Source organism: Pantherophis guttatus, chromosome 4 (genome assembly GCF_059756535.1).
Source record: "Pantherophis guttatus breed Tessera chromosome 4, ASM5975653v1, whole genome shotgun sequence".
In the NCBI taxonomy this organism is placed as follows: Eukaryota; Metazoa; Chordata; class Lepidosauria; order Squamata; family Colubridae; genus Pantherophis; species Pantherophis guttatus.
Window position 1 is genome coordinate 107,218,770 of NC_142066.1, and position 16,734 is coordinate 107,235,503.

At 36.5% G+C, this 16,734-nt stretch overlaps 1 protein-coding gene across 3 annotated transcripts in view; it reads right to left on the bottom strand.

The window, feature by feature from the left end:
- Positions 1 to 16,734, bottom strand: part of RBMS3 (RNA binding motif single stranded interacting protein 3) — a 937,042-nt gene that overhangs the window by 170,901 nt on the left and 749,407 nt on the right. For all 3 annotated transcript variants that reach the window (XR_004588862.3, XM_060685802.2, XM_034404015.2), the window contains exon 7: positions 11,506 to 11,612. Coding sequence is in view for 2 of the 3 variants with exons in the window: in XM_060685802.2 (XP_060541785.1) it covers positions 11,506 to 11,612 (107 nt within the window). In the remaining variant the exon portion in view is untranslated. The remainder of the gene's footprint in view (positions 1 to 11,505; positions 11,613 to 16,734) is intronic.

The following is a 16,734-nucleotide window of genomic DNA, read 5'->3' on the forward strand; positions in this document are numbered from 1 at the left end:
GTTCATGTGAAGTTTACTAATATAATGTTCCAACTTTCCATACCGCAGTGATTTCAGCTTTTCTTAATGATGGCGGAAGATAAACATTAAGTATTAACAGCAGGACTGAGTCCAGCTTGAGGAGAAGGGCCACAGCCATATGTTTTAATTGGGCAATAAGAGTGGGCTCTGTTTTCAAGTTGGTAGAAATGGAAATACCCAGCCCTCCCTTCAGTCTTCCTGGGCCTCTGCCTGTCCTTGCTTCTGTGCGAGTGATAACCGTTTAACAGAAGGTCATCCAAGGATATCATGAAAGATTTTCATTGCACCAATGATATCCTTATCTATCAGAAGATTGGGGTAATTTAGGCCTCTAAAATGGTACCACCCAGCTACACTCCATGACATAATACTTAAGGTGTTTTTCTTGCACTGGTTCTCATAATGTCTGTATGGGGCGCTTGCTGGAAGATAATTATGCTGAGTACTGTTGACACCAAGAGCTAGATATTGTTTGCTCATTGATTCATTTAACCCAGAATTTGGCATATCTTGTAAGTCTAAGGGGACATCATCCTCAACATCAAGGGTAGCCTCCGCATTTATGTGGGGCACTGAGACATGCCTCTGTTTCTATCTCTGATCACCAGCTGGTGGCTAGATCAGAGCATCTTCACCTTTAGCAACTGTCTCAGCAAAATCTACATCCAAAACCCATGTAGATTTATGTCCATTTTTGGAGGGACGTAGCTGAGGATTCATTTTGTGAGAAGAAGTGGATGGAATTTATGACTCAAATGAGGGTGGAAGCTGGATTATATCCTTAGTATTTGTCGTTTTAGGGGGCACTGTGTGATGAAACATTTTGTCTTTCAGCTGTTTCTCAGAGTCTGGGTCCAGTCAGTGCAGTTACCCCACTGTCAGCCTGTGTGACACTACCTTTTTTTGCTATTGAGGTAAAGGCAGATTGTTGGGTAAATATATTGTCACAAGGCTGAGTGATTGGTGGAGCTAAATTGAATAGAGACTTTGCTGTAGATTGGGTTGTTGTCAGAGCCTCTTTTAGATCATCCAATCTTTGAATAATATTAACTTGCTCAGGTTCCGGCAATGCACTGAATAGGTCTATCACCATTTCTTCTGGCATATCCTTAGCAGTTTCTGCAGCTGTGGGTAACACAGCTTGCATATCACTCCTTTGCCTTCTCAGGGTCAATTCAACTGCAGCAGCCTCAGGCTTATCAGTGTGAGGGCTGTTGCAGCCTGGATTTAAAGCAATGGTTCTATCTTGGTGACACTATTTCAGGAGTGGATCCAAGGCTGTCGAGTCCAACCTTGTCAAACTAGATTTCTCCCCAGCTTTAATACTCAAGATGGACTATGATCTAGCAAGACAAACCTTTGTGACAAAGGGTGGAGGACATTGAGAGGCAGGCAGACTTAGGGAAAGCTCCACTGTTTCTGGCTCCAGATGCCATTAGAATTGTTGTTGCTCCTGCCAGCTGTCAGTTGGAGTCAGCAAACCACCGGAAAGCATTTGCACTTGCATGGTGCCATGCACTTCCATCAACCATCCTGTATGGCAAGTATAAAAGGATACCATTCATGGAAAGACTCTGTCCCTGCAACTCAGAAGAGATGGAGACTGTGGGTCACATGCTCCTTAGATGTTCCTTTTATACGAAGATTAGGAAAAAAAACATATTCTGCCAATAACTGCTAGGTATCCTGGCCGTTCCAACACTACCTATCTTCAGTGACTGCTTAAAGATGAACAGTCCATAACTACAGCGCAGGTGGCTAGATTCTGTGCAGCAGCACTGGGGATTTGTCGCAAACATGTGTCTTCTCCACTATAGTGATGTTATATAACAATTGTGCAAACCCTTTGCACTGCTTAGTCATTTCCCTTTTAGCATTGAACCTACAACCAGCCACACAGTGCAACTATCGTATAGACAGACCATGTATAATTGATACTAGATTTTATTATAGATTTTAGTTGTTATTTATTATTTTATACTAGAATTTTTACGTGTATATATACTGAGTGCTTTTATTTGTTCTGGTCTCTAGTCTAAGACCGTGATGAAAAATTGTTGTTGTTATTCATAGAAACAATTAAAGCAACCCTCAGAAATAAATAGGTGAGTCATCAGCAAACTATGCTAGCCTGAAATTTAATATTGTTATTGCTAATCCATATCCTGCTTGTAATATGAGTCATCACACAAATGGTACTGTTCCGGTCTTATTTTTTTCTGTTTATTTTTATTTTATTCAAGATAAGGTTGAAATACAAAACTGCAAAAAATCCACAAAAAGGGCAAAAAAGAAAAGAACACAAAATAAGACATTAAAAAAGAAAAAGGGTGCATCAAAAATCCCCCAACACATATACAGATATTATTGAATACTGATTGAACACTGAATACTGATTAATACATTACTATGACATTGATATCCCATCCCTGTGAAACAGCCCACCCGCAGTTTTTAAACTAATAAATCTATTTGCAAGTTATTGACCTGCCTTCTATATATTATATTAGTAACAAAATCATTAATAGGAAGAATAAATAATACTAAAGCAAGACAAAATTAAACTTTCAAAATTCTCTGTTAATAAATTGTTAATGTAATCCACGAATAGAAAGTTTACCAAAACATTTTATCTATTCCAAATCATCCCAAAAGTTAAAAATAGTTGATCCTGGATCAAATATCCACGTTTGTTTCTTAACGTCCTGAAATTATTCCTTAAATAAGTGCCGCATAATTAGGCAAAATTAGTCATTGCAGAGAGATTATGCAGTCCAAGGCCCTAACTACCCATTCATTCCAAGACTCAGACTCTCAAGATTCCCTGTGAAGCCCCATTTTTTAGGGTCTATTTATCAAGTGCATGGCGTGAATCAATGAAATTAAATTCTGGTTTCTCATAGGAAAGGTACCTCAAATGAGGAAGAAGGCAACCAGAGAGTGGTCTGGATTGATGTTATATTTTCCACTACAGTACCAATCATATTACAACTACTCTCAGACAAAAATAGATTTGATGTGAAGCTATAAATATGAATCAGATTATCAAAGACTTAGAACAGGTTTAACTCATGAGTTGCCCTGGACTAACTGAAATCCCTAACTGTCTTGAAGACTTTATAGCAAGCTTGATAATGGAATCTAGTGATTCAGGTGCTACTAGGGGGTGCAATACATCAGTAGCAACCAAGCTATTTCTTATAGCTCACTTTAATCTGGTTAGTGTAGAATGTCTGAGAGCCTAGAAGAATTTGTGGATTAAAAACAGCTGCCAGCTCTCCTGCAATTTTAGCTAAAGAAAAACCCCAAATGTCCTCATCCTCTTGTTTCACAATAGTCACATATTTTTGCACAGCATTAAATAACTCCACATAACTTTTCATTTCTTCTTTTCTATCATAATTCAGGCTTTTGACAAAAGTGCTAGGCCCAGCAAAACATGTCATCTTAATTGCCATACAAGTATCGGGAAGCTAGGCTGGTGGGTGGGACCAACATCGGGCGAGACGACGTGCCTCATAAATAGCTCCATGGGATCATCAAAATCCCAGGTGCTGGGCAGTCCTAATTGGACCTAAATTGCCTCATGGGGATGATAAACAAGGGGAGCCACTCCATAGATCTCAGGGAGCCCACAAACTCCCTGATTGATCCAGAGAAGGTTCCCTAAACTGACTACTGGGAAGGCGGCTATTGTGATATGCTATGAAGCCAGAGCAGTCACTGGAAGAGTGAGAAGAAAGAAGGTGTGATCAATCTGGGTGAGATACTCTTAATACAAGATTTTTAGATTTTTAAAACTTTTTAAAGAAGAGCCTCCTGGGAGAACAACAGAGGAAAGTGTTGTTCCTCACAGAAGGAGGAGGTGGAATTGATTTTTCTTTTTTTTCCACCTCCAGAAGAAAAGCGTTTCTCCTTGCCGCAAAGAAATTGGCTTAGAAGGATTTACATGAAGAGTAAAGTTAGAAATCCGGATTGGGTATCTTAACTGTTAAATGTTGAAGTATTGGACAATACAAAAGGGGCTATATGAACTTTGTTTTTCTTATAAACAGCGTATTCTATAATTCACTTTGAGATATAAGAGGAAGAAAGAGGCTAGCAGAGCAGGAGTGCCATCTACAGGCAAAAGTGAAGACTGCTAGACATAAGAGAGAAAAGGGAGTAACTTTTGAGCCTGTGAACTAAGTTGATAAGATGTTTTAACTGAAGAACTAAGATAGAGAGCGGAACACTGAAATTCATTCTTCTTTGTTTAGTGTAGCTCTTGGAACTTAAAAGGGAAAATGCAAGGTAAAGTAAACAGAAGCTGAATAAGGCAAACTTCCCTTGCTCTTTGAATAAGGTACTTCTTTTTTTTTTGCTGCTGCTCTGTGAACTTTTTGGATATAAACAATTGGAGCTTGTATTTTTGGGGGCTTGGTGGGCCAATTTGGATTACAAATTATTATTTTATCAATTTTGGATTAAGGTTTGAAGAACCTGAAGAAAAGTAGAATTCTAAGAACTCTATAAGACTTGGATTTGAATTTCCCCCCTTTGGATTATAATTGAATTATATTACTTATACTTGGTGGATTACAAATACTAAGATATTGCAACATGAGGAAAGCAACATCAGCACCATCTTCAGTGCCATCATCTAAAACCTCTAGCCCTGCTGGACAGAGAACATTGGATGCTATGCTTCAGCAAGAAAAGACCAATACATTGCAAACAGAATTAAAGACTATGATACAAGCTCTCCATGAAGATTTGAAGGAAAGAATAGGTAAAGTAGATGAGAAAATAGAGAAAGTAGAAGGAAAATTAGAAAATTTTCAACAAATAATGGAGAAAACTGAACAACGAATACAAAAAGTAGAAGAAAATATCAGTTCTTGACAAAGTGCTTAATTAAAAAAAGGAGTGAACTTTAGATGGCTGATACTAGAGGGAATATTGGTGACTTGGCAAAAGTCATAGATTAGATTCAATAGAGAAGGCAGAACAATTCTATTATCAGTATCTGGGACTACAGGAAGAAGAGAGTTTGAGAGAGGAAAAAGAGAGGAAAGAGAAGAAAGGTATACTCAACAAAAAGAAGATATAAGGGATCAGGAGGAAATACCAATACGAGAAGGAGCAAGGGCAAAAGAACCAAGGGAAATAAGAACAACTAGAGCAGAAAAACCCATTTATAAGTAAAGTCATGGAAGAAGAAACAAAGCTAATATAATTAATATAAACGGATTGAATTCAGCAATAAAAAAGAAAATAATCTTTCATAAATTATAGAAATTAAAATTGGACATAATTTGTTTACAGAAAGTCCACATTAAAAAGCAACATAAAAAAATACTGGAATATTTGAAAATTGGGAAGTTATATGCCTCTCTTCCACAACAAAGTAAGAGGGGCATAGCACTTTATATAAAAGAAACAATAAAGGCAAAACAAATTTTTATGGATGAGGAAGGGAGGATTTTAATGGTGGAGATAATGATGAACCATAAGCAAATGCTTTTAGTGGCGATATATGCACCAAATGACAACCAAGAGAATTTTTATGGTAAACTATACAGGAAAATAATAGAATTGGAATATGAAAACATATGCATTATAGGCTATTTTAATGCAATTGTGGATGTGGACTTGGAGTATAAGACTAAAAAAATAAATAAAAAAGCTAGGAAAATACTCCTAAAAACCGTTTTTAAAATGGTGGAAGAACTAGGCATTCAAGATGCAGGGTGAGGAATTTACCCTGAGAAAAACCAATATACATTCTACTCAAATAGACACATGTCTTGGTCCAGGATAGATATGATGTGGATATCAGCCAAGTTAATATCTAACATACAAGAAATAAATATTGAAGCAAATATTTGGGTGGATCATAATCCGATAAAAGCCATATGGAGGGGACAAAAAAAGAAGTTAAGATGGACAATGAATCAGTTGATATTAAAAGAAAAGGAATTTATACAATTTATGGAAAGAACTGGCTTTTTTCTTTAAAGAGAATAAAAAAGAAGAAACTTCATAGCAGAATGTATGGGACCCAGCAAAGGCATACATTAGAGGACTGACTATAACATATGTGGGAAAGAGAAATTAAAAAAGAGACAAGCTCAAATGAAATTAGAAGAGGAGTATAAGAAGTTAGAGATGGAACTACAAAAGATCCATAAAAAAAGAATGTAAAAAATCAAATGGACTTTAAAAAAATGTAAGTTGAATTTAATAGAAAAAGAAGATTTAGCACAAAAAATTAAAAGTTCTAAACAAAACTTTTTCGAAAATGAAAATAAACCAGGAAGTTGGTTGGCATTTAGATTGAAAAAGGAAAAAGAAAAGAAATTGATTCACCAACTAACAGATGAAGTAGGGACTTTATACTATCGAAACAATGAAAAAAAGAAAATTATTATGAATTATGATTATTATGAAAAATTATATGAACAAGAGATAATTTCAGAAGAAACAATAAAACAATACTTAGAAAAAGCCAAATTAACCATAGTACCAGAGACATTTAAAACAGCACTGGAGGAAACATTAACAATGATGGAACTAACAGAAGCAATTAAAAGACAATAAAAGGCAAAGCACCAGGCCCAGACGGGCTACCAGCAGACTTGTATCAAACACTACAAAATGTTGTAGTTTGATACTTGTTGTATCAAACACTACAAAATGTTATAAGTAATTCAGTGTTGGAAATATTCAATGAATTATTGTTAGAGGTGAAGATACCGAATTCTTGGATGGAAGCATATATTACTCATACTGAAAGAAGACTCAGACTTGCAGCAGATAAAGAACTACAGGCCGATATCCTTGCTGAACGACGATTACAAAATATTTACTTCAATAATGGCAGAAAGATTAAAGAGATTTTAAAACCAATTTATACATACAGACCAAAATGGTTTTTTGCCTAGGAGACAAATTAAAGACAGTACGAGAATAATTTTGAACACATTCGAATACTATGAAGCACATCCAGAGAAGCAAATGGCATTGATTTTTCCTCGATGCACAGGCTTTTGATAATGTGAACTGGCAGTTTATGCTGACGTAATTAAAAGTTATGAATGTTGGGGAGAGATTTATCAATGTAATCAAAACAATATATAACAAACAAACTGCAAAGGTGATGGTAAATGGAGATATGATGGAAAAGCTAAACATTATGAAAGGCACAAGACAGGGATGTCCTATGTCTCCATTATTATTCGTACTGACCTTGGAAGTACTAAATAGAAATGTAAGACAGGCTAAGGAGATAAAGGGTATGGAAATAAAAAAGGAAGAATACAAATTGCAGGCTTTTGCAGATGATTTGGTGTTTATATTAGAGGATCCCCAAGAATCAGGGCCAAAATTGTTAAAAAGAATAGAAGAGTATGGTGAGGTGGCAGGATTGAAAATAGATAGGGGAAAAACTAAGATATTAGTGAAAAACATTACAGAGAAACAGAAAACAGAGTTAATGAATTGATTAGATATTCAGATTACAAAGAAAGTAAAATATTTAGGGATTCAATTAACAACAAGATGTGTAACAATTAAGGAAGATAATATAATTATTATAAGCTGATAAAACAAATTAAGATAGATTTGTAAAAATGGAAAAACTTGCTATTATTGCAAGTAGGAAGAATAGCTACAATCAAGATGAACATATTACCAAGGTTATTGTTTTTGTTTCAAACAATTCCAATAAAATTAGAGAAAAAAATATTTTGAAGATCTTAATAAAATAATAGTTGGCAGGGGAAGAAAGCAAGAATTAATTAAAAATGCTACAAGATACAAGAACTAGAGGAAGGTTTGGCGTACCAAATTGGGAATTATATTATATTATCAAGCAGCAGTGTTAGCATGGATGAAGGAATAGATTGTACTGAGAAATACAAGGTTATTAACGCTGGAGGGACATGACTTACAATTGGATTGGCATGCCTTCTTATGGTATGGGAAAAGTAATATACACGCTTACTTTCAAAGACACTATATAAGAAATACCTTATTATTAGTATGGGAGAAAATTAGAGAACAACATTATTTGAAGATACCAGTTTGTCTTTTGACGATGGAAGCACTTATCTATCCAAATATTATAAATATGGGAAATATTGTTAGATATAAATATATTTTGTCTGAAAAGGGGGAGCTCAAAACTAAACAAGAATTGGAATAACAAGGGTTATTATCAAGTAAAGGAAACAATGATAACATGGGCAAAAAACTTTGGCTATTCAATAGAGATAGATAAATGGCAGCAACTATGGGTTAGAAACTATAAATTAACAATATCAACTGCATACAAGCAGAATTTGTATAAGATGTTTTACAGATGGCATCTTCCACCAGAAAAATTGGCAAAAATGTTAAAAGATAAATCAGCAAAATGTTGAAAATGTCACCAGCTACCGGGGTCGTACTATCATATGTGGTGGACATGCCTAGAAGCTAAGAAACACTGGTCAAAAATTCTTATGTGGTTGGAGAAAATGATACAACAACATCTTGATTTCAGACCTGAATTATTCTTGTTGGGAATTTTACCAGAAACTTATAGTAAAGGGGGGGGGGGATCTGATTATTCATGTAATAACTACAGCTAGAATTGTATTTGCACAAAATTGGAAAAGTGATCTCTACAGATGAGAATGTTATTAAGAGAATATTAGAATGTGCAGAAATGAATAGATTATATTTGTAAACCAGCTGGGGTTAAAACTGGCTAAGAAACGTAGACAAAAATTAGTTCCTTAAAAAAAATCTATTCTATCTTGTACTCAGTATTGATGTGACTTTACAACTTTTTGTTTTTCATGTGATGAGTCACTGCTAAAGTAGAAACATATGATATAAAATGGGTGTTGTTACATTACTCTGTCAAACCACTCCTTCAGCTTCTCGACTAATACTATATAATTTTTTTATTTTATTTTAATACAAACATTTCATCTTTCATTAAACAGTGTGTCATCTGGGTATAAATATTTTGAGCAATAACAATTAAGATTTATAGCCATATTTAATATTTTGTCTATTCTTAACTAATACAAATACCTAACATATCTACTATTACAACAATCCTCTTAGCTTATTTAACTTTGTTAAAACATTTTCCATATTTCACTTCTCTGCTTTTCTTTCTAATTTTCATATTTCTTCTCTAACCATTGATAGAATAAGTCCCATATACTATAATAATCTATATAATAATCAGCTATACATCTCCACCCCAGACCACCCCAATGATGCCCTTGCTGTGATGTCCCGTTGCCTGGAGGCCGTGCGGATCTGGATGGGGAGAAACAAGCTCAGACTCAACCCCTCCAAGACCGAGTGGCTGTGGCTTCCAGCGTCCCGGTATAGTCAGCTAGTACCATCACTGACAATAGGGGATGAGATCTTGCTCCCCACAGAGAGGGCCCACAACTTGGGTGTCCTCCTGGATTCATGGTTATCTTTAGAAGATCATTTGACGGCCGTGGCCAGGGGTGCCTTTTATCAGATTCGCCTGATCCGCCAGTTGCATCCCTTTCTGGATCGGGACGCCTTGCGCACCGTCACTCATGCCCTAGTTACCTCCCGTATGGACTACTGTAATGCTCTCTACATGGGGCTCCCCTTGAAAAGCACCCGGAGGCTCCAACTGGTCCAGAACGTAGCCGCGTGGGTGATTATGGGTGCAGCTCGTTATGCCCATGTAACACCTCTCCTACGTGAGCTGCACTGGCTCCCGGTGGTCTTCCAGGTGCGATTCAAGGTGTTAGTTATCACCTTTAAAGCGCTCCATGGCTTAGGACCTGGGTACCTATGAGACCGTCTTTTGCCACCAATAGCCTCCCACCGACCAGTTCGTTCTCACAGGGAGGGACTACTCAGGGTACCGTCAGTCAAATTATGTCGACTGGCGACTCCCAGGGGAGGGCCTTCTCTGTGGGGGCTCCAACCCTTTGGAATGAACTGCCCCCAGAGATACGGAATATCCCTGATCTCCGTGCTTTCCGCCGTGCCCTCAAGACCCTGATGTTCCAACAGGCGGGGCTAAACATACGAACATGTGAATGATTTTTTAAATGTTATCTAATTCTGACCAAACTAAGTAATAATTTTAATTAGCAATTTTATGATGTTTGTGTGTCTATATTTTTCTTGACTGTACACCGCCTTGAGTCCTACGGGAGAAAGGCGATATAGAAATATAATAAATAAATAAATAAATAATAATCAGAATCTTCCTTTTCTTTAATTGCAAGTGTTATTTTGTATCACTCTTTGGATACATCTTAGATTCAAACTATTTTAAAATAAAACATTTCATTCTTTTTCAATGATAAGTCAGAAAGAAGAACTCCATTTTGAAGCTCTTTAAAAAGACCCTACACTTTAAAAAGTCCTTGTTCAGAGCTGGTAGATAATATGAGTAACATTATCTAACAGCCTAGTTTCCTGGTAGGATATGAACTGCACCATTCTTATCTAACCTAAATTTCATCTTAGATTATAATGCTCTCCCATGATGTAACTAATTACTCATAATTAGACCAAGGTCCTTCTTCTGATATACTTTCACATGATAACCAAATCAGGTAAAGGAAACTGGCTACATATGCTTTTGCAGAAAGCAACAAAGCCTGACAGACTTAGTTCTTCTATAACAATAAGGCAAGTCAATCCAATACAGCTTAATTTCTCTGTCAAGGTCGAATTATGGTATTTGTTTTTCTGTCATATCTGGATATTATTTAATAGCAAGAACTGGGCTGATGGATTCACACTACCATATATTAGTTCCCATTAAAATGAAAGTTAAATTAGTTCCAATCTGAACACAATCAAAACTACAATTAACAATAATGATGTATATAAAGGTAAAGGTAAAGATTCCCCTCGCATGTATGTTCCCAACATTCCCAACTCTATGGGGTGGTGCTCATCTCCGTTTCAAAGCCAAAGAGCCAGCGCTGTCCGAAGATGTCTCCATGGTCATGTGGCTGGCATGACTAAACGCCAAAGGCACACAGAACGCTGTTACCTTCCCACCAAAGGTGGTCCCTATTTTTCTACTTGCATTTTTTATGTACTTTTGAACTGCTAGGTTGGCAGAAGCAAGTAATGGGAGCTCACCCCGTTATGCGGCACTAGGGATTCGAACCGCTGAACTGCCGACCTTTAGATCGACAAGCGCAGTGTCTTAGCCACTGAGCCACTGCATCTCTTAAGATGTATAAAATATCTCATTTTATCATTTTATCAGCACTGCAAAATATTGATTTTTATGAATTCATTGAGTATGGGGTTGCAATCTCAAGTCTTATGATAAATAGTGCATGCTTCTAGTCTGAATCAAAGGCAAATAGAATTAAACTCATTTGAATTTTGCTGCATTTTTCTGATTTTGACTTAATAATGTTGAAAACTCATTTTCTTCAAGTTTGTCAAATTTCCTCAAAAATAATTATAACTAATTTGACTTACCTCTCCTTCTCTTGGCCAGGGTCTCCCATTCTGAGTATATTTGCTTTGATTCTGTCGTTTCTTTTGTCCTCCATCAGCAAATTTGCACAGCAAAGGTTCTGTTGGGGCTGTGAAGATAGGAAAACCCAGTGTGTGTTAGCTACCCTTCCAAAGAAAAATTCAGCCATCCTCTACCTCTTATAACATCAATTTTTTAATGTTAATCTTTTTGCCTACCCTGGACATTTATTGAGATTTTTACAAATAGCTTTATGGATATATGTATTCCTAACTTTTAGGAATAGATATAACTTGTAGGAAGAGATATAAAAGAGCATTCTTAAAAAGTGTAGCAAATAATAATTTAAAAAGCTAACCAAACTACTTTATGCAGAATTGGAAAATTTGTAAAAGGCAACATTTTATATATTTAGATGCAGTATATCTTGCAATATATATAGTATTTATATTTACAAAGATGAGTATCATGTAGATAATGGCTTTCCCTGTAACTCTATGGAACTAAAAATTGGAGTTTAAAGAGGCAGGGTAGAAACAGTAATGATGCTTTTGAACATTGATGTTAAAAGAGGATTCCTGAGAATAACATGCATAGCCACACATCCAAACAAATAGACCATAAAATAAATCAATCCAGATTTCTCATTTGAGGCACAAAATGACCAGGCTCAAACTATTATAATCAGATCACTTTATAAGAAGATCCTGGCTCTTTGAGAATTTCATAATGCTGAGTAAGGTGAAAGGAAAGAGAAAAAGAGCATAACCAGCAGTAAGATGGATGAGCATGAGTATAGTGGTGATGGATGCAATGTTGGAAGACTTGAAGTGCCAAGTTGAGAACTAATCACCACAAGGGTCACTAAGATCTGATGCTGATTTAATGTATAATAATAATAATAATAATAATAATAATAATAATAATAATAATAATAATAATAATAATAGAAAAAGTTATAGAAAATGAGAAGGTGAAAATCTTGTGGGACTTTCGAATACAGACAGATCGTCATTGGAACACAACACACCAGATATCACAGTTGTCGAAATCCGAAACGTACAATTTATTGACATCGTGGTACCAGGAGATGCCAGAGTCGAAGAAAAAGAATTGGAAAAAATCAGGAAATATCGCGACCTTGCCTTCGAAACTACACGGTTATGGATGAAACATGTAACAGTGATACCCATTGTCATCGGGGCACTTGGTACCATGTCCAAGAATTTTATAAGATACATCAACAAATTGCAGCTTCCTGCAATAATACCAGCGGAACTGCAAAAAACTGTGCTACTTGGAACATCATACATCTTAAGAAGGTACTTGGTTGATACCTAGGATGCTGGCAGCAACCTGTATCAACCATTAGCACCAGTCAATGGTATTTGTGATGCATTTTTGAATGTTCAGTTGACTGAGTTTCATGTTTAATGAATAAAGTAAATAATAATAATAATAATAGTAATAGTAATGATTCTGCCACCCAACAGGCAGGTAGGCCTCTTTCCTCCCACCCATTCTTGATTATGCCATCCAAAAGGCAGTAAAGCCTCTTTCTCCCCCCACCCCCCACCCCCCATTCCTTATCCTGCCTTTCTGCCACTAAGCAAGCAGTTAGGCTGCCGTGGCTGGGCCTGGACAGCTATTCGGTGCACTTACTACGGTTATGGGATTATCATTTTTGGATCAGTAATGGTTTAGCCACCATGAACTAACCTAGGCACCTACCATCACTAAGGATGAGAAGGAATCAACAAAATTCCACACCAGATCAGTCATTGCCTGAGTCAATAAGGACCGCGTCAGATGCTACGGCTCCTGGACATCTGTTGAAAAAGGGGCTACAGGGCTCAGTGGTTACTGCTAGAGAACCAGGGCATGTAACTGCAAAGCAACTAAAACAAAAGCGCAAAACTTGGACAACCAAAGAAAATCAAGAAATCATCAAATATTATTACCAGGCAGAACCAACAGCCAGGGGATCTCAAAAAAGAATGATGCAACTGTAGAAGGAAAAACACCTGGAAAGTGATGTAACTGAACAAAGATTAATGGATAAAAGATGCTTCATCATCTGTAATAAAGTTTTCACAGATGTGGAAATGCAACATCTAGAAATATTGGCTAAAAGGAAAGCAATAAGTAATGATGAATAGGCTGAAGAAACTGTTCCAACACCTGAACAAACTGACCAACCAGTGGAAGAAACCAACATACAGGATGAAAATCCTTCTGTGCAACAACTCGAAAGTGTAGAGCTAAGTGATCTAGCAAAAATGCTGAAAGAAAAGATTGAAAACTACATCAAAGAAAACATAGAAAGAAAAAGACTACTTACCATTCGCGAAGTGCATAGCAAACGAGTGAAAGATCTACTAACTGCCTTGAACAGCATTTTAACGTCCATCCCATCCAGCACATGAAACCAATCAATTATAATATATAGCACAGCCACCATTATAACTGCAGAACTGGGTTATAAAATGCCAAAAAAGAAACCCACTGGAATACCATAGTGGAAAATTTGACTTGAAAATAAAATAAAAAAACTACGAGGAGATGTCAGCAATCTGAAATACTTGAAGGAAAACTAAATAACAAAAAGCTGAAAAATAGTTTACACAATAAATACAACCTGGAGGAAAAAACAATAATGGAAATCATGGAAGAACTAAAACAACATGTAATAGCAACAGCAAAGAAAATTGAAAGATACGGAGGATGAATTAAACAATATCGTGAACATGTCCAGTTGAGAAGAAACCAACACCTCTTCTACCAGTCCCTTAATGAAAATCGAGTCCAAATTAATGTTCACCCATGTAAAGAAAAAACTTTGAACTTTTGGAAAGAACTGTGGGAAAACCTAGTGGAACACAATAAAACTGCCTCCGGCATCAAAGATATTCAGCAATAAACAACACGAAACAAAATGGAAAATATTGTAATAACAACTGACATGTTTGCAAAACAAGCAAAGAAGATCCAGAACTAGAGTGCAGCTGGCCTGGATGAACTGCATGGATACTGGCTAAAACGCCTGACCAGCTTCCATCATTGCATGGCCACTCAATTTGATCAAATGCTTCAAAATGCAACAAGTGAAGAATGGTTAACAGCTGGTTGAACATACTTGATAATGAAAGATCCAGAAAGGGGCACAAAGCCAAGCAACTATCGCCCAATTACTTGTCTACCAACAACATTCAAGCTTTTTACAAGAATACTGGCAAATTCAGTATTCAATCATCTGATGGAAACAGTTTGTATCCAGTAGAACAAAAAGGAAATTATAAAAAATCAAGAGGAACAAAAGATTAGCTGCTCATTAACAAAATGATACTAAAAAATGCAAAACGAAGAAAACCAAATTTAAATATGGCATGGATTGATTACAAGAAGGCATTTGACTCATTACCCCACAGCTGGATTAACACCTGTCTGGAAAACTTTGGAATCAACAAAAATATTTGTACATTTTTGAAAGCAAATATGCAAAAATGGAAAACAGTTCTAACAGCAAATGGGGAGAACATTGGTGAAGTCAACATCAGATGAGGAATCTTTCAAGGGGACTAACTTTCACCACTACTGTTCAACATCACATCAATTCCACTGACAATAATCCTATGAAACACAAAACTGGGATACCAAATCTCAAGCCAACATGGCAAGATAAACCATCTACTATACATGGATGACTTAAAACTGTATGCAAAAAGCCCCACTGAACTTGAATCAATACTCAATACAGTTCAACTGTTCAGCAGCGACATCAAAATGAACTTTGGACTTGAAAAATGTCCTATATTTTCCATGCAGCAAGGAAAAATGGGAAAAAAAAGAAGGAATAGAACTGGGAAATGGAAGCATCATGAAAGCATTAGCAAAGGATGATGGTTACAAATACCCAGGCATATTGGAAGCAGATAACATCTTGAATGGAAAAGTCAGAATCAACACAAAAGGAATACATCAGGAGGGTCCGCAAAATATTAAAATCAAAACTGAATGCTGGAAACATAATTAAAGCCATTAATACATGGGCAGTTCCAATGATACGCTACCCAGCTGGAATCATCAACTGGACTGTGGCTGAACTGGAAAACCTGGACCGGAAAACACGTAAACTTTTGAATATGTACTACGCTTTACATCCACCAAGTGACACCGACAGGTTGTACCTGCCAAGAAGAATAGGGGCCAGAGGGTTATTGCAAATCCATCAAACTGTAGAAGAAAAACGAAGTTTGAATGATTATGTGAACCAAAGCATAGGAAGATTGCTGCAGGCTATGAAAACAGAGAACGTTATAAAAACAACAGAAACAAAGGCAGAATATAAGGAAAAACAGTTGGATAACAGATTAAATGGATCGAAAACCAAAGCCCTGCATAGATAGCACTTGAAAAACATTGAAGGAAAGTGTGATAACAACTTGACATGGGCATGGCTTAAGAGAGGAACCATCAAGAAAGAAACGGAGGGTTTAATACTCGCTGCTCAAGAACAAACACTACAAACTAATGCCATGAAAGTGAAGATACACAGAATCCACTGACAACCAAACTGCTGACTTTGCAATGACAAAGTTGAAACTGTTTCACACTTAATATGTGAGTACAGCAAAATCATGCACATTGATTACAAAGCTAGACATGATCGAGTTGCTAAGTTAGTCCACTAGTCATTATGTAAAAAATACATACCTGTATCCGAAAAGTCATGGGAACACAAAGTGAAAGTTATCAAAAATGAGACAGTGAAGATTTTATGAGACTTTCGAATACAGACAGATTATCATTTGGAACATAACACGCCAGATATCACAGTTTTGAGGGCCGAAGCATACAGTTTATTGATATTGCTGTACCAGGAGATGCCAGAATCGAAGAAAAAGAACTGGAAAAAAATCATGAAATATCGCGACCTGGCCATTGAAACTACACGGCTAGAATTGGGGGGGGGGAATCAAAAATCAGAAATCCTCTTCCTTCACTCACTCTTTTGTTCCTCTTTCACTTGACTAAACATTTCACCTGGATGGAGAAATGATGGAGACTCAAAAGGAAAAAAATCAAATTCTTATACTAGAAGACCCCAACGGAGATATCTTGACAAAAGAAGTGGACAAGTTAGAAAGAGCGAGAGAATTTTACGAAGCTTTATAGAAAGAGGAAGCGATTGACCCAGATAAAACTGTACAATACCTGATGGAAGCTAACTT